This window comes from Pristiophorus japonicus, chromosome 5 (assembly GCF_044704955.1).
Source record: "Pristiophorus japonicus isolate sPriJap1 chromosome 5, sPriJap1.hap1, whole genome shotgun sequence".
NCBI classification, from domain to species: Eukaryota; Metazoa; Chordata; class Chondrichthyes; family Pristiophoridae; genus Pristiophorus; species Pristiophorus japonicus.
The window spans coordinates 229441488-229460946 of NC_091981.1; the positions used below are offsets into that span (position 1 = coordinate 229441488).

The 19459-nt window shown below is 46.6% G+C and overlaps 1 protein-coding gene across 2 annotated transcripts in view; it reads left to right on the forward strand.

The window, feature by feature from the left end:
• Positions 1-19459, forward strand: part of LOC139264623 (macrophage mannose receptor 1-like) — a 332729-nt gene that overhangs the window by 119429 nt on the left and 193841 nt on the right. For both annotated transcript variants that reach the window (XM_070881368.1, XM_070881367.1), the window contains exon 10: positions 5005-5120. In XM_070881368.1, the coding sequence (XP_070737469.1) occupies positions 5005-5120 (116 nt within the window). The remainder of the gene's footprint in view (positions 1-5004; positions 5121-19459) is intronic.

A 19459-nucleotide genomic window follows, 5' to 3' on the forward strand; every position in this document is an offset into this window, starting at 1 on the left:
ACAAGCCTGAAGGCTTTGTGTCTTAATGCAAGGAGTATCCGCAATAAGGTGGATGAATTAATTGTGTAAATAGATGTTAATAAATATGATCTGATTGGGATTACGGAGACGTGGCTCCAGGATGATCAGGCTGGGAACTCAACATTCAGGGGTATTCAACATTCAGGAAGGATAGAATAAAAGGAAAAGGAGGTGGGGTAGCATTGTTGGTTAAAGAGGAGATTAATGCAATAGTTAGGAAAGACATTAGCTTGGATGATGTGGAATCTATATGGGTAGAGCTGCAGAACACCAAAGGGCAAAAAACGTTAGTAGGAGTTGTGTACAGACCTCCAAACAGTAATAGGGATGTTGGGGAGGGCATCAAACAGGAAATTAGGGGTGCATGCAATAAAGGTGTAGCAGTTATAATGGGTGACTTTAATATGCACATAGATTGGGCTAGCCAAACTGAAAGCAATACGGTGGAGGAGGATTTCCTGGAGTGCATAAGGGATGGTTTTCTGGACCAATATGTTGAGGAACCAACTAGGGGGGAGGCCATCTTAGACTGGGTGTTGTGTAATGAGAGAGGATTAATTAGCAATCTCATTGTGCGAGGCCCCTTGGGGAAGAGTGACCATAATATGGTGGAATTCTGCATTAGGATGGAGAATGAAACAGTAAATTCAGAGACCATGGTCCAGAACTTAAAGAAGGCTAACTTTGAAGGTATGAGGCGTGAATTGGCTAGGATAGATTGGCGAATGATACTTAGGGGGTTGACTGTGGATGGGCAATGGCAGACATTTAGAGACCGCATGGATGAATTACAACAATTGTACATTCCTGTCTGGCGTAAAAATAAAAAAGGGAAGGTGGCTCAACCGTGGCTATCAAGGGAAATCAGGGATAGTATTAAAGCCAAGGAAGTGGCATACAAATTGGCCAGAAATAGCAGCGAACCTGGGGACTAGGAGAAATTTAGAACTCAGCAGAGGAGGACAAAGGGTTTGATTAGGGCAGGGAAAATGGAGTACGAGAAGAAGCTTGCAGGGAACATTAAGGTGGATTGCAAAAGTTTCTATAGGTATGTAAAGAGAAAAAGGTTAGTAAAGACAAACGTAGGTCCACTGCAGTCAGAATCAGGGGAAGTCATAACGGGGAACAAAGAAATGGCAGACCAATTGAACAAGTACTTTGGTTCGGTATTCACTAAGGAAGATACAAACAACCTTCCGGATATAAAAGGGATCAGAGGGTCTAGTAAGGAGGGGGAACTGAGGGAAATCTTTATTAGTCGGGAAATTGTGTTGGGGAAATTGATGGGATTGAAGGCCGATAAATCCCCAGGGCCTGATGGACTGCATCCCAGAGTACTTAAGGAGGTGGCCTTGGAAATAGCGGATGCATTGACAGTCATTTTCCAACATTCCATTGACTCTGGATCAGTTCCTATGGAGTGGAGGGTAGCCAATGTAACCCCACTTTTTAAAAAAGGAGGGAGAGAGAAAACAGGGAATTATAGACCGGTCAGCCTGACCTCAGTAGTGGGTAAAATGATGGAATCAATTATTAAGGATGTCATAGCAGTGCATCTGGAAAATGGTGACATGATAGGTCCAAGTCAGCATGGATTTGTGAAAGGGAAATCATGCTTGACAAATCTTCTGGAATTTTTTGAGGATGTTTCCAGTAAAGTGGACAAGGGAGAACCAGTTGATGTGGTATATTTGGACTTTCAGAAGGCTTTCGACAAGGTCCCACACAAGAGATTAATGTGCAAAGTTAAAGCACATGGGATTAGGGGTAGTGTGCTGACGTGGATTGAGAACTGGTTGTCAGACAGGAAGCAAAGAGTAGGAGTAAACGGGTACTTTTCAGAATGGCAGGCAGTGACTAGTGGGGTGCCGCAAGGTTCTGTGCTGGGGCCCCAGCTGTTTACATTGTACATTAATGATTTAGACGAGGGGATTAAATGCAGTATCTCCAAATTTGCGGATGACACTAAGTTGGGTGGCAGTGTGAGCTGCGAGGAGGATGCTATTAGGCTGCAGAGTAACTTGGATAGGTTAGGTGAGTGGGCAAATGCATGGCAGATGAAGTATAATGTGGATAAATGTGAGGTTATCCACTTTGGTGGTAAAAACAGAGAGACAGACTATTATCTGAATGGTGACAGATTAGGAAAAGGGAAGGTGCAACGAGACCTGGGTGTCATGGTACATCAGTCATTGAAGGTTAGCATGCAGGTACAGCAGGCGGTTAAGAAAGCAAATGGCATGTTGGCCTTCATAGCGAGGGGATTTGAATACAGGGGCAGGGAGGTATTGCTACAGTTGTACAGGGCCTTGGTGAGGCCACACCTGGGGTATTGTGTACAGTTTTGGTCTCCGAACTTGAGGAAGGACATTCTTGCTATTGAGGGAGTGCAGCGAAGATTCACCAGACTGATTCCCGGGATGGCGGGACTGACCTATCAAGAAAGACTGGATCAACTGGGCTTGTATTCACTGGAGTTCAGAAGAATGAGAGGGGACCTCATAGAAACGTTTAAAATTCTGACGGGTTTAGACAGGTTAGATGCAGGAAGAATGTTCCCAATGTTGGGGAAGTCCAGAACCAGGGGTCACAGTCTGAGGATAAGGGGTAAGCCATTTAGGACCGAGATGAGGAGAAACTTCTTCACCCAGAGAGTGGTGAACCTGTGGAATTCTCTACCACAGAAAGTAGTTGAGGCCAATTCACTAAATATATTCAAAAGGGAGTTAGATGAAGTCCTTACTACTCGGGGGATCAAGGGTTATGGCGAGAAAGCAGGAAGGGGGTACTGAAGTTTCATGTTCAGCCATGAACTCATTGAATGGCGGTGCAGGTTAGAAGGGCTGAATGGCCTGCTCCTGCACCTATTTTCTATGTTTCTATGTTTCTATGTAAATATTAGAAACTGATGTTTAGCTATTGTAATAAACTTACAAAAATGAAATACATAACTGATTTTAACTCAAACTATCTTGATCTTTTTTTTTCCTTCCATTTTTCTCCTCTTAACTCTCCTCTACTAAAGACGGTGACTTATGCTGGTGATAGTTCCACAGACTGCCAGCCTTCTGGTATTTCTTCCTGTGAGCATTCTTCACAAGCGAGGCTCTACTGTGGGTGTTAGTGGCAATGGTGGCTTGACGTCATGTTTCATCCTGCCTTTACCTGAGGCCCACACAAGCACATCTTCAGCAGGGCACACTGCGTAAAGATAAGGAGCAGGAACCCTGGCTGGTTTACCCCTGCCTGATGTCATTAAGCTCAATTGTAATGTCTCACTGCTTCTTCAGTTAGGGTTGGCTACCTTCTAACCTATATGGTTTTGTAGCACAAAATGAAGCAAGTGCCCAAGCACTTCTGGTCTCCCAATGCTGGTGAAAAATGGTAATCGTGTAGATGGTAGAACGCTGACTCCAGTGACCCTGATTTTTTAAAAAAACACTGCTTTAGGCGTGTCTCAGTGCTCCACAGGCAGTCCTACCTCAAGTTTTCCCCATTTAATTTTCTATTAATTCTCTCCCATTTTCTCCTGAAGGTGTTGATTACTCAGTAGGACACTGTTCCACAGGCAATGATGACCCGTTGTTATCTTGCCCAAGTGATCACTTTTCATATATGAGCCTAGACAGTGAGTGTCAGCAGCTTATTCAACTCTGGCTGGCATCAGTGTTGAGTTCCAATGTGTCCTCACCTGGTGCCCACACATGCGTACTTCCAGAGGGGGTTGTGGTCTTGTGATCAACAATCGACAACCTTCCTTTTCCTAATCTCGGCACTCTGAAGCCAGTTGTAATCTTCTTACTACTGCCCTGGGTGAAATCGGTCAACTCAGGGCAGACCTGGAATAAAACCTGGAGGTTTCTTGGTTTGTATCGACTCACCTATTCACCGTCTTAACCCATTGAGCCATCTGAGGATTTAGTATCCCTAATTTACCTCACAGCGATGCCACTGGAAGTAGGGCCTACTGTTGGCTGCAAGGTACTGTTACTGTTACTGTAAGGTAAATGCACCAAGTGTCAGCAGATTTACAGGAACCACTGTGCTGCAGAATACACTTTTGGATTATTAGCAAAGTGCTGAAAGATTACAGTGTCTTAGAAACAAAAGTTTCTCTATTGCCAAGAAAGCCGGACATGTTTATCATATTGTCACTGATAAGAAAGTAAGCAGGCTGCTTAAGTTTGACTCATTACCTTTTAAAGGAATGGTGTTGTAGATGTTATTCCTGCTTTTATATTTTGGGATTAATTGTCCCCAGGAAAGTCTCACTCAGCATGTCACGCATTTACTGTAATTTAAGCTTTCAAATTTAAGTATTTCCTTCCCAGAATCTTTGGCTAAAATTTAAATTTGCAGTGTAGTTACTTACAATATAATGAAAGCCCTGCTTTCTGTCTTGAATCCCAAACCTCATTTTGGTTTTGTCTGGCACATAATTTACCGCCCAACTCCTCTCCTGAAAATGCTGACTCATACGTTTCCATGGATGCCAGCTGTCCTGGGATGGCGCCCAAGTACTCAGTCTTCATGTGCAAGCCTAAACAGTGGGTATCAACTGGTTATTTGACTATAGAGACCAAATCTTATCCTTACCCTTTCAGAGGGTGTCACTGGATAACAATCAGGAGCAAGAATGCTGATGGAATGTTAGCCTCTGCCACTATGAGCTAGTGAATTTAACAATTGCATGTCTAAGCAGCCTCCTGCCTGCAACAGCCCATCGGCGCCATAGTAATGAGGAACTGCCCTCCAAATAGATCGAGCTTCCCACTGGCACTATCGGGCAGTCAGCGGGCATGCTCAGCGAGTTGGCCAACCGATATTTAAAATCTATTCCTCAGTAACAGCAACAAAGTAAATAGAAAAACTAAGCCGTTGACTTTTAAAGCTCTTAGCTCCTGCTGTACAATAAGATGTGTGCCTATATCGCCAGCATGTTGTAATTCATAGAAATGTCCATATGTGGATTTTTATTTACAGGGCTGGAAGCGACATGGGACATATTGCTATTTGATTGGGCAGACTATAAAGACATTCACTGAAGCAACTAATATGTGCCAGAGTCAGGATGCATCCCTTATTAATGTTCAAGAAAGGTAAGTAAGGTTGTGCCTGAAATCTAGAAAGTTCTGTTATACATAATGCTGAAATCTTACTGGAAAGTGATATAACACATAATGATTGAGTCAGGAAATTTTAATGATGGATAAAGACCGATATGCTGCCAAACACCAACATCTGAATCCCCAAACACCAACATCTGAACTATATTCCAATTTAATAATTTATTGGGAGAATTTGAGGAGCAGCTCAAACATTCTGATCCCTTGTATTATTCTGACTGAAGTTTTTTATTGAATTGCTCTAAACTTCAAGTTATTGGTTACAGACGGGAAGCGTTGATGAAAAATGGCTGATGCATTTGTAATCAGCTGGTATCTCTTAATTATACAAAACCAGGAGTCTCTGATACACTACATAGTCTATCAATTACAAACAGATACCACTATCTAACAAGGGAAGCTTGTATCTGCTAATGAGCAATTGGTAGATATCAATAATTCAACAGTATTTTAAATTCCTGGGATACTATTAATTATAAATACCTACCATAACTAAACAATAAATGTCTCTTAAATTCCAGTGAGCTATTTATCAATCGTAGGCAAACAATGCCAACTAAAGGCAGAGTTGAGAGAAACCCAAAAATCCACCTGTAACTAAACTAATTGTGAAGTGAAAATTCAATGGCAGAATCAAATTAGGGAGTAAATTAAGGTGCTAGCCAAAGAGAATGGGGTAAATTTTCATCTTCAGCATCTGGCTGGTAATCCATGGATCACCTGCTCATTATAGAATCCAACCGATTTTCATTCCATTGATTTATTTCTCCGGAACTTCGATTTGCGCAAATAACCACTATCTATTATGTTAACCTTGCTGATATAAGCAATATAAGCAATTAATAAGAAACTAGTAGGCAGGTAGAAAAAAACTATTTGCCACTGATACCAATGAACACAGAATGAACGACACAGAAGTAACCAATCAAAACGCTGACATTTAGCAAAGCTACCAATCAGGAACCAGCAACTGCTGCAAAACAATAATACGATTCCTGTCGATGGCCATGTTGTTTCCTCAATTGTACACACCAAAAAATACAAATTATTACATAAACACGTGATAATCCCCTTAACAATTTCCTGCTAACCAGACTGTAATTATCTGGTGTGTGCTTTATTTCTTTTTTCGAATACTGCAACTATATTTTCTATCCTCAAGTCTTCAGGTACTTCTCCAATATTTATGGAGCTCAGAAAATATCAATGAATGCATCCCTAATGTTCTTGCTTAAATCCTTAATATGAAACTTTGGGCTGCAAATTCGGTTCCAGCCATTTTGCGGCATTATTCATGGCAGGGTGGTAAGTATAGCATCTTCTAAAGGTTTGTGCCTCCAACCAGAAAATTTGTTTGAAACATAGCTAGATTGAAAGAGGGCGCTAAATCTGGTGCCTCTGCTTGGCCGCTCCAACCGAAAACCTCAGCGCTAAAATGCAAGGTGAAATGCGAATGCTCAGAGGCCCGCGATAGATCCCAAGCACCGCCGAATCTTAAAGGCGCGGCATTATAAGTTTACATAAGAACATAAGAACATAAGAGATAGGAACAGGAATAGGCCATACAGCCCCTCAAGCCTGTTCTGACATTCAATAAAATGGCTGATCCGATCATGGACTCAGCTCCACTTCCCTGCCCGCTCTCCATAACCCCTTATCCCCTTATCTCCTTATCGTTTAAGAAACGTTTAAGAAAAGTTTGTGTAAGGTCCTTACTCTACAGCATGAAACCACACGAGGCACATTCTGGGAATAAGGTCACTCTGTGACCGTAACTCTTTATTCACAGGCTTCCAAGTAATGACCCTGCGTGGGACCTCCCTTTTTATACCTGTGTGATCAGGTAAGGAATGTCTCCCACAAGTTCACCCCTTGTGGTCAAGGTGTGCATCTAGGTTGAGTGTATACAGTAATACATTGAGGTTACATATATGACATCACCTTCCCCCCAAAGTCTTATTGGGATCATAGGTTTAGTCTTTCAGGCAGTCTACGCTCCCTCGTGGAGCGCCATAGTTGGGGCTCTGGTTGTTGGACACTGACGTGAGTGTCTGTCACCTGTGGTGATTCCGGCCTGTCCGGGCTGACCGCAGGGACTGTGCATTCTTCTGATTGCTCTTGTTGCTCGTTCACTGGTGGTGTTGTGAGCTCCATCTCATGGTCTTCTTTGGGTTCCTCCGTGTCGATGCTGAACCTTTTTTTTAACTTGGTCCAGATGCTGACGGCATGTCGGACCATTGTTGAGTTTTACCACGATGACCCTATTCGCCTCTTTGTCAATTACAGTACCCTCGATCCATTTGGGCCCCATGGCGTGATTGAGGATGAATACAGGATCATTTATTTCTATACATCTCCCCCTCGCATTACGGTCATGGTACTCGTTTTGTGACTTGCACTTGCCCTCAACTATGTCGGTCAGGACTGGGTGAATGAGGGACAACAGAGTTTTGAGTGTCCGTTTCATTAGTAGCTCTGCGGGAGGGACCCCCGTGAGCGAGTGCGGTCGGGATCTATAGGCCAGCAGGAGGCGCGATAGGAGGCATTGTAGGGAGGGTCCTTGAATCCTGAGCATTCCTTGCTTAATGATTTGGACCGCACGTTCCGCCTGGCCATTGGAGGCCGGCTTGAACGGCGCAGTCCTGACGTGGTTGATGCCATTGCCCGACATAAACTCTCGGAATTCGTAGCTTGTGAAACATGGGCCATTATCACTAACCAGGATGTCCGGCAAGCCATGGGTTGCAAGGATTGTATGGAGGTTTTCCACGGTGGTGGATGATGTGCATGAATTTAGAATGATGCAATCGATCCATTTCGAGTACGTATCTTCCACAATAAGGAACATCTTACCCATGAACGGGTCCACATAGTCAGCATGAATGCGTGACCATGGCCTGGTGGGCCAGGGCCACGGGCTGAGCGGGGCCTCCCTGGGGGCATTACTCAGCTGGGCACAAGTCGTGCATCTGCGAACACAGTGTTCCAGGTCTGAATCAATTCCCAGCCACCAAACGTGTGACCGGGCAATGGCCTTCATCAGCACAATGCCTGGGTGCTCACTGTGGAGTTCCCGGATGAATGCCTCCCTGCCTTTCTGGGGCATAACTACCCGGCTGCCCTATAGTTCCATGTGCGGGTGCCCAATCCCCAGTCAGGACACATTTCTTAATCAGGGATAGGAGGGAATCTCTGTTTGTCCAGATTTTGATCTGTCGGGCTGTGATGGGGGAGCCTGCGCTGTCAAAGGCATCGACAGCCATGATCATCTCGGCGCTTTGCTCCGCTGCCCCCTCAGTGGTGGCCAGTAGAAGCCTGCTCAGCGCATCAGCGCAATTTTCAGTGCCGGGCCGGTGCCGGATGGAGTAGTCATAAGCAGCCAGCATGAGGGCCCATCGCTGTATGCGAGCTGATGCATTGGCATTGATAGCCTTGCTGTCAGATAACAGGGATGTTAATGGCTTGTGGTCCGTCTCTAACTCAAACGTCCTACCAAAGAGGTACTGATGCATTTTTTTTATGCTATAGACACATGCAAGCACTTCCTTCTCGACCATGCCATATCCCCGTTCTGCTTGAGAGAGCAACCTGGAGGCATAAGCCACAGGTTGTAGTTGACCCTCAGCATTGCTCTGCTGCAACACGCACCCAACTCCATAGGACGATGCATCACATGTCAGAACCAATTTTTTACAAGGGTCGTACAGTGTCAACAACTTGTTTGAACACAGTAGGTTTCGCGCCCGATCCAAAGCCTGTTCCTGACAGTCCCCCGAAAACCAATCGCAACCCTTACGCAGGAGCACGTGCAGTGGCTCCAACAACGTGCTCAAGTTCTGCAGAAAGCTCCCGAAATAGTTCAGCAGTCCCAGAAATGAATGCAACTCCGATGTGTTGCAGGGCCTGGGTGCTCGTCGAATCACTTCTGTTTTGTATTCGGTAGGCCGAATCCCATCTGCAGCAACCCTCCTGCCTAGAAACTCAACCTCAGGGGCTAAAAACACACATTTAGACTTCTTGAGTCACAGGCCTACCCGGTTCAGTCGGCGTAGCACCTCCTCCAGGTTGTGGAGGTGTTCCTCGGTGTCTCGACCTGTGATGAGGATGTCGTCCTGGATTACGATCGTTTCAGGAATGGATTTAAGCAGGCTTTCCATGTTTCGTTGAAACGTCGCTGCCGCTGATCGAATGCCAAACGGGCACCTGTTATAAACGAACAGTCCCTTGTGCATGGTGATGGTGGTCAGTAGTTTGGATTCGTCGGCCAGTGCCTGGGTCATATAGGCTGAAATGAAGTCCAACTTGGTGAACAGCTTGCCGCCTGCCAGCGTGGCGAAAAGGTCCTCCGCTCTCGGGAGCGGGTATTGGTCTTGTAGGGACACCCGATTGATGGTGGCCTTGTAGTCGCCACAGATCCTGACAGAGCCATCCGCTTATCGGATGGGAACGATGGGGCTCGCCCAGTTGCTGAATTCAACAGGTGAGATGATATCCTCGCTCAATAGCCGGTCCAATTCGCTCTCGATCTTTTCCCCCATTACATACGGCACCGCTCTGGCTTTGTGGTACACTGGCCTGGCGTCCGGGGTGATGTGTATCACTACTTTAGTGCCTTTGAAAGTCCCGATGCCAGGTTGGAATAGTGAATCGAATTGTTGCAGAACTTGTGCACATGAACTTCGCTCCACAGATGACATTGCGTGAACATCCCCCCATTTCCAGTTCATCTCGGCTAACCAGCTCCTCCCCAACAGTGCGGGACCATTGCCCGGGACAATCCAGAGCGGCAGCCGATTCACTAACCCATTGTGTGTGACAGCCAACATTGCACTGCTTAGCACCGGAATGATTTCTTTAGTGTAAGGCCGTAATTGTGTCTCAACATGTGCTAATTTTGGTCTACTGGCTTTTAATGGTCATAGCTTCTCAAATTTCTGAATGCCCATGAGTGACTGGCTGGCCCCAGTGTCCAGCTCCATGCATACAGGGATACCATTTAACAAAACCTTCATCATCATGGGTGGCGTTTTGGTGTATGAACTGTGAATATTCGCCACATGGACCCGCTGAACCTCAGCGTCCATCGATTCGCCCCAAAAGTCATCCTGCCTCAGAGGACCCTCTTCTGGTCCATCCGCCTCATATATTAGTCTGATTGCAGGCTTCCTGCACATTCAAGCTAAATGGTCACTGAGATTGCAGATCTCAGACAAACTGTTGAAATCTGCAAGATCTGGCTGGGTGTTTCCCCCCACACCTCCAGTATCAGTTAAAGTTTCCATTGTTGTGAACAAAGGGACTATGGCTAGGCATTCCGTGCTGGCTGTCCCTTTGACTGCTCTTAAGTACCCTATTAGTGGGTGTCAGTGGCCCCATCCCGGGCCGCATTATCCACTGTGATGGCGTGAATGTCCGTTCAGCCTGCCATTGTCTCTGTTGAAGTCCTACTCTGGGGTCTATTGCTGTCTGAGGGGTGTCGAACTGCCCCTGCCTGCCTGCGGGGCTCTGAGTCGCATTGATGATGTTGACTCCCTGATCCCTCGCCGTGTTAGAGGCATATATTATTTTTGTCTCTTCCTCCTCCACCATGAAAGTTTGAGCTAGCAATGCCGCCACTTCCAAGGTTAAATCCTTGCTCTCAATTAATTTGCGGAAAATCCCCGCATGACTGATGCCCTCGATAAAGAAGTCCCTTAACATCTCCTTCCTGCAGGCGTCTGTGAACTTACAGAGGCTGGCCAAACGCTGGAGGTCCGCTATGAAGTCCGGTATGCTCTGTCGGTTCCTGACATCGGTGGGTTTAGAATCTGTGTCGGGCCATATGTATGTTACTCGCCGGTTTGAGGTGCTCCCCGATCAATTTGCTAAGTTCTTCAAAGGTTTTGTCCACCGGCTTTTTGGGTGCTAGTAAGTCCTTCATGAGCGCGTAAGTCTTTGGCCCGCAGCTGGTCAAAAGATGAGCCCTTCGCTTGTCGGCCACTGCATCCCCCAGCCATTCTTTCGTAACGAAGCTTTGCTGAAGCCTCTCGACAAAATCATCCCAGTCTTCCCCAACACAGTACCATTCCTCTGTGATACCGGTGGCCATTCTTGTGGGTCATGAATTCCCGTTTCTCGTCGCCAATGTAAAGTCCTTACTCTACAGCATGAAACCACACACGGCACATTTTGGGAACTTAACTCTTTATTCACAGGACTCCAAAGACGATGACCCTGTGTGGGACCTCCCTTTTTATACCTGTGTGATCAGGTAAGGAGTGTCTCCCACAAGTTCACCCCTTGTGGTCAAGTTGTGCATCGAGGTTGAATGTGTACAGTAATACAGTGGTGTTACATTGAGGTTGCATACATGACAGTTTGTGCATGCACAGTTCCAAATGTGCATTTAGAGTAGAGCAGGAAAATAGAGTAGCAGGAAGTTCGCCATCGTGCATGCCGCTTCTCAGCCACGGCTGCTGAAGCATTGATAGAGGCTGTAGAGAGAAGGTGGCATGTCTTGCATCTTCCTGGAGGAAGGAAGCCCTTTCCAAGAGTTTTTCGGAGGGTTTGGAGGGAGGTGGCATAGGACATCTCAGCTAGAGACGTGGTGTCGCAAGAAGTTTAACGACCTCACGAGGGTCGTCAGGGTAAGTATCCTTTATATCAATGCACCAATGCCATGATTTCAAACTCACTCTCTCGCACAATGTAAAGTCTTTGCAGAACGTGCCCTTTCTCTATGTGTTCTAGGCCAAGGTGTGGTTTGGTGAAGCCATCTTGAAAAGTGGAGGCTCAGTTCACCAGCCATGCCCTGTGCATGCAAGTATCATGCACCTTCTTCTTCCCTGCTCATTCTCACCCCTCCTCTCAATACTCTTTGACTCTTGAAATGTGTTTTTAAAAACGTCACCCTGAACCGCAATCCACATGCTCTGTGCGCAGCCACGCAGATTGTTAAGTATCGAATAACTCTACGAGGCTAAGTACGGTGTGCTAGTTCAGGCATGACCTTACTCCAGTTTATTTATTCTCAAAGTGAGGATTCAACATGGTTGCCAACATTATATACACGGCTTGCATGTGTCTGCCAGTGACCATTAGTGTTATATGTAAACCTGTAAATACCTTATTTAACCACTAGAGGGCTCATCCCCTGGAGTCCCAAGGGATCCCACAATCCCTTGGGAACACCTGTACATAAGGAGGCCTCACAGGCTGGAGAGGCACTCTGGAGCCCTGTAATAAAGGACTATGGTCACACTTTACTTTGAGCTCACAGTATCTGGTAAGCACACCGTACTTAGCCTCGTAGAGTTATTCAATACATAACAACTGTCGATGAGATACAGATGACGAACCCCACCACAACGATGCAGAGAACAGTGGGCATCCTGCAGAAATTTTCGGAGCGAGATGATTGGGAAACCTTCATGGAACGACTCGACCAATACTTCGTGGCCAATGAGCTGGAAGGAGAAGGGAACGCTGCCAAACGAAAGGCGATTCTCCTCACAGTTTGCGGGGCACCAACATATGGCCTCATGAAAAATCTTCTTGCTGCAGTGAAACCCACAGAGAAGTCATATGATGATTTGTGCACACTGGTCTGGGAGCATCTAAACCCGAAGGAAAGCGTTCTGATGGTGAGGTACCGGTTCTACGCATACAAGAGGTCTGAAGGCCAGTAAGTGGCGAGCTACGTTGCCGAGCTAAGATGCCTTGCAAGACATTGCGAATTTGAAGGATGCTTGGAGGACATGCTCAGAGACTTTTTTGTACTTGGCATTGGCCATGAAGTAATACTTCGCAAGCTTTTGACTGTAGAGACCCCAACTTTGAGTAAAGCCATAGCGATAGCCCAGGCGTTCATTACCACCAGAGACAATACCAAACAAATCTCACAGCACACGAGTGCTGCTACAAGTACTGTGAACAAAGTAATGTTGTTTTCGAATCATAACGTACAGGGCAGGCCTCACATGCCTTCAGCTACACGTCCGCAGATGTCTCAGAGTCCACCATCAAGGGTGGTGAATGCAAGGCCATTAACATCTTGGCGGTGAGGGGTGATCATCATTTCCATTCATGCCGCTTCATAGGATACATTTGCAAGGGCTGTGGAACAATGGGACATTTCCAACGTATGTGCAGGCGAGCTGCAAACCCTGCTAATCCTGCAAACCACCATGTTGCAGAGAAGGACAGATCCACGGTGGATCACAATGAACCAGTGGGTCAGACCGAGGAGGCAGAGGTATATGGTGTGTGCACATTTACCACAAAGTGTCCCCCGATAATGCTGAAAGTTGAATTAAATGGACTCGCGGTGTCAATGGAGCTGGACACCGGTGCAAGCCAGTCCATTATGAGCAAAAGGACTTTCGATAAATTGTGTGCAGCAAGGCCTCAATGCCAGTCCTGACTCCCATTCACAATAAACTGAGAAGGTACACAAAGGAACTGATTCCCTTAATCGGCAGTGCTACTGTAAAGGTCTCTGAGTGGTACCGGGCGATGGCCCCATGCTGCTTGGCAGGAGCTGGCTGGGGAAGATACGCTGGAACTGGGACGAGGTCCGAGCACTCTTGTCCGTTGATGACACTTCAAGTGCCCAGGTCCGAAACAAGTTCCCCTCACTGTTCGAACCAGGCATCGGGAAGTTCCAAGGAGCAAAACTGCAGATCCACCTGATTCCGGGGGCACAACCCATCCATCACAAGGCGAGAGCAGTACCGTACATGATGAGAGAGAGGGTGGAGATCGAGCTGGACCATCTGCAACGAGAGGGCATAATTTCACCAATCGAATTCAACGAGTGGGCCAGTCCAATTGTTCCAGTCCTCAAGGGAGATGGCACCGTCAGAATCTGTGGTGATAGTTACAAAGTAACTATCAATTGTTTCTCCCTGCAGGATTAATACCCACTACCAAAGGCAGACGACTTATTTGGGACGCTGGCAGGAGGAAAAACGTTCACGGAGCTGGACTTGACCTCGGCCTACATGACGCAGGAGCTAGAGGAATCATCAAAGAGCCTCACCTGCATCAACATGCAAAAGGTCTCTTCATTTACAACAGATACCCATTTGGGATTCGATGAGCAGCGGCGATATTCCAGAGAAACATAGAAAGCTTGCTGAAGTTGGTCCTGCGCATCGTGGTCTTCCAGGACAACATCTTGGTTACAGGTCGTGACACTATCGAGCAGCTGCAGAACCTGGAGGAGGTTCTTAGTTGGCTTAATTGTGTGGGGCTCAGGTTAAAACGCTCGAAGTGCATTTTCCTGGCACCTGAAGTGGAGTTCCTGGGGAGAAGAATCACGGCGGACAGCATCAGGCCCACCGATTCGAAGATGGAGGCAATCGAGAATGCACTGAGACCTCAGAACATGAGGGAGCTGCGGTCGTTTCTAGGAATCTTGAACTACTTTGGTAATTTCTTACCGGGTCTCAGCACACTGTTAGAACCTCTGCATGCTTTACTGCGTAAAAGAGAGGAATGGGTAAGGGGCAGAAACCAAGAAAATGCCTTTGTAAAAGCTAGAAAACTGTTATGCTCAAACAAATTGCTTGTGTTATATGACCCATGTAAGCGTTTGGTACTAGCATGTGATGCGTTGTCATACGGGGTCGAGTGTGTATAGCAGCAAACTAATGAATCTGGGAAATTGCAACAGGTTGCTTATGCATCCAGAAGTCTGTCGAAGGCTGAGAGGGCCTAGAGCATGATCGAAAAAGAAGCATTAGTGTGTGTTTATGGGGTAAAGAAAATGCATCAATATCTGTTTGGACTCAAATTTGAATTGGAAACCAACCACAAGCCACTGATAGCCCTTTTTTCTGAAAGTAAGAGAATAAATACTAATGCATCGGTCTGCATCCAGAGATGGGTGCTCACGTTGTTCGCATACAACTATGCCACCCGCCACAGGCCAGGCACCGAAAACTGTGCCGATGCTCTCAGTCGGCTGCCATTGCCCACCACGGGGGTGGAAATGGCACAGCCTGCAGATTTAGTTATGGTAATGGAAGCATTCGAGAGTGAGCAATCACTGTTACCGCCTGACAGATTAGAACCTGAACGAGCCAGGACCCCTTACTGTCCTTAGTGAAAAACTGTGTGCTCTACCGGAGTTGGTCCAGTATGTCGTTAGAAATGCAGGAAGAAATAAAACCGTACCAGTGGTGCAAAGATGAAATGTTTATACAAGCAGACTGCCTTCTGTGGGGTAATCAGGTAGTGGTGCCAAAAAAGGGCAGGGACACTTTTATTAGTGATCTCAACAGTACCCATCCAGGCATTATAATGATGAAAATGATGTAATATATGTTCTCAGTTAAGCAATGCACCCAGGGAGGCACCACTATGTTTATGGTCTTGGCCCTCCAAACCGTGGTCTAAGGTCCATGTCGACTATGCAGGCCCGTTCTTGGGAAAAATGTTCCCTGTGGTTGTAGACACGTATTCCAAGTGGATTGAAATGTGAGATAATGTCGGCAAGCACGTCCGCTGCCACCATTGAAAGCCTGCGGACCATGTTTGCCACACACGGCCTGCCTGACGTCCTTGTGAGTGACAATGGGCCGTGCTTCACCAGTGCCGAGTTCAAAGAGTTCATGACATGTAATGGGATCAAACATGTCACATTTTCCCCGTTTAAATCAGCATCCAATGGTCAGGCAGAGAGAGCAGTGTAAATAATCAAGCAGAGCTTGAAGAGGGTAACTGAAGGCTCACTGCAGACTCGCCTATCCCGAGTCCTGCTTAGTTACCGCACAAGACCCCACTCGTTCACTGGGATTCCTCCCGCTGAACTGCTCATGAAAAGGGCACTTAAGACAAGGCTCTCGTTAGTCCACCCTGATCTACATGAACAGAGCAGGCTGCTTCAACAGAATACATATCATGATGCGCCAATGTGTCACACGAAATTGAGATTAATGATCCTGTATTTGTGTTGAACTATGGACAAGGTCTCAAGTGGCTTCCCGGCACTGTCATGGCCAAAGAGGGGAGTAGGGTGTTTCTGGTCAAACTTGCAAATGGACTCACCTGCAGGAACCACTTGGACCAAACCAAACTCAGATTCACGGACTATCCAGAGCAACCCACAATAGACTCTACCTTATTTGACCCCCCCAACATACACACCAACGGCAACCGACCCAGTAGTTGACCACGAAGCAGAACCCATCACCCGCAGCAGCCCATCAGGACTCAGAACGCCAGGCAGCCCAGCAAGGCCAGCTGCTCAGCAGCCCAGCAAGGGCCTAACAAACAACTCACCAAAACCAGCATTTGCACCAAGACGATCAACCAGGGAAAGAAAGGCCCCAGATCGACTCACATTGTAAATAGTTATACCATTGACTTTGTGGGGAAGTGTTGTTATATGTAAACCTGTAAATACCTTATTTAACCACCAGAGGGCTCATCCCCTGGAGTCCCAAGGGATCCCACAATCCCTTGGGAGCACCATACATAAGGAGCCCTCACAGGCTGGAGAGGCACTCTGGAGACCTGTAATAAAGGACTACGGTCACATTTTACTTTGAGCTCACAGTATCTGGTCAGACTCTTTATTCAATACATAACAATTAGGACTCCGACAGTCGCACCCTCCAGTGGCAGGTAAAACCCAGTTAAAATACATAACATCATTCCCGGAAAAATCCTTGGTACAAGTTGAGATGGTATGGGCCCTTCCGCTCCCTGGTTGATCTTCTCAGTTCGAACCCAAGCTTGAGTGAGTTAGTAGGACCACTGCTGCACTGCGGAGCAGTCGGTCTGACAAGACTGTCGGGGATGGTAGGTTCGTCTTCATGAATGACACAAGGGCCAACTGATGGTTGGATGTTTGTTGGTTGGTCAATGATGATGTCATCTTTAATTTGTTCTGGGTTGTCTGTGAATCGCAGTTTGGTTTGGTCGATGTGCCTCTTGTACGTTTGGCCATTTAACAGTTTGACTACAAACACCCTGTTCCCCTCCTTGGTGAAAATCGTGCCAGCAACCCACTTTGGACCATGACCATAATTCAGGACAAACACAGGTTCATGAACAGCAACATCACATGATACGGCCGCGCGATCGTGGTACCATTGCTGCCGTTGCCTTCTGGTTTTGACGTGATCATTGAGATCCGGGTGTACAAGGGTGAGCCTGGTTTTGAGGCCTCTCTTCATTAACTGCTCGGCAGAACGGATCCCGGTGAGCGAGTGGGGTCTCGTCCGGTAACTGAGCGGAATGCGGGACAAGTGGGTCTGTAAGGAGCCGTGAGTCACGCATTTTAGGCTCTGCTTAATGGTTTGGACCGCCCGCTCCGCTTGACCCGTTAGATGCGGGTTTGAAAAGGGCATACCTGACATGCTTGATGCCGTTATGGGTCATAAACTCATGGAACTCCGAACTGGTAAAATGCTGACAAGGACGTTGGGCAGGCTATGGGTGGCGAACATGGCCCAGAGGCTTTCAATAGTGGCTATGCATGTGCTGGATGAAATGATTACGCCTTCAATCCATTTGGAATAAGCGTCCACTACCACTAAAAACATTTTGCCGAGAAAGGGGTCGGCAAAGTCTATGTGGATCCTTGACCACAGTTTGGATGGCCATGACCACAGACTCAGCGGAGCCTCCACAGGTGCGTTACTCAGTTGCATGCAAGTGTTGCACTGATGCACACATGACTCCAAGTCCAAGTCAATGCCGAGCCACCAAACGTGAAACCTGGCAATGGCCTTTATCATGACAATGCCTGGATGGGTACTGTGTAAATCCAGCACAAAAGTTTCTCTGTCTTTATTTGGTATAACAACATGATTACCCCATAACAGACAATCAGACTGAATAGATAATTCACCTTTGCGGTGGCTATAAGGCTTAATTTCATCCTGGATTTCCCTGGCAGACCAATTTCCATTTAGGACATACCTTTTTACACTTGACAGTACAGGATCCTGGCTGGTTCAGGTCCTAATTTGGCGAGCCATGATGAGTGACCCCTCACTCTCGAAAGCGTCCATGATCAGCAGCAAGTCTGCAGGCTGTGGCATTTCCACCCTCTTTGTGGGCAATTGTAGCCATCTACGTGGATCAGCACAGTTTTCAATGCCTGGTCTGTGACGGATGACATAATCATAAGCGGATAATGTCAGTGCCCATCTTTGGATGTGGAACGAGGCATTGGTGTTTATACCTTTGCTCTCAGAAAACAATGAAGTGAGCAGCTTGTGGTCTGTTTCAAGCTCAAACCGAAGCCCAAACAGGTATTGATGCATTTTCCTAACCCCATATACACATGCTAAAGCCTCTTTCCCAACCATACTATAGGCTCTTTCAGCCTTAGACAGATTTTGGATGCGTATGCAACTGGTTGGAGTTTGCCTGATACATTGGCTTGCTGGAGCACATAACCGACCCCATATGATGAGGCGTCACAGGCCAGCACTAACCACTTACATGGTCATAATGTACCAGTAATTTATTGGATCATAGCAGGTTCCTGACCTTCTCAAAGACTCTGTCTTGAGATTTGGCCCAAACCCATTTGTTACCCTTAATTAGTAACATGTGCAAGGGCTCTAGCAATGTGCTCAAACTATGTAGAAAATTACCAAAATAGTTGAGAAAACCCATGAACGAACGCAGCTCTGTCGCACTCTGGGGTCTGGGTGCATTCGTGATGGCTGTCTTCGAGTCCATAGACCTGATGCCATCTGCTGCAACCTTTCTCCTGTAAGGGGTGGTCCCGGGGGTCAGGTTCACCTCTGACCTACTTTAGCGGTTCGAATCGCTCCCACTCCCTTGGGTTCTAGACACTGGATTTATTTGGGGGGTGTGATAAAGTGCAAAAGACCACTGGTTTGGTGCAAAAGAACTTTGATTTTATTAAGGATAAGAAAATACAATGTCACACTTATAATTACACTAATAAAGAACAGTACATCACACATTCAAACGGGGTTGCATTGAAAATTACACCTCCCAAATACCTAATACTGGCTAGATTAGACTCCAGGCAGACAGGGACTATGCTTACCAATCCTTTCTGGTCAGTTAGCGGTAGTTCGCGGTTTTGGGGTTCGTTGGATTCGGTTAGGTTCTGCTTGCTGTACCTTGAACATCAGAGAGGACTTCTTACTGTGCAATCTTCAGTTGGGTTGAGTCCGCTGATGCGGTAGGGCGCGTTTTGGATTTGTGGGATAAGTACCCGTTTTATTTCGTGAGAAATAGATTTCAAGGTCCTTTTAGATAACATTTTCACCTGTTGGTAGTCAGGCCTAGATTGTAGAGTGGAAACTTTCGATTCTTCGGTTACTTCCTTGTGAAGT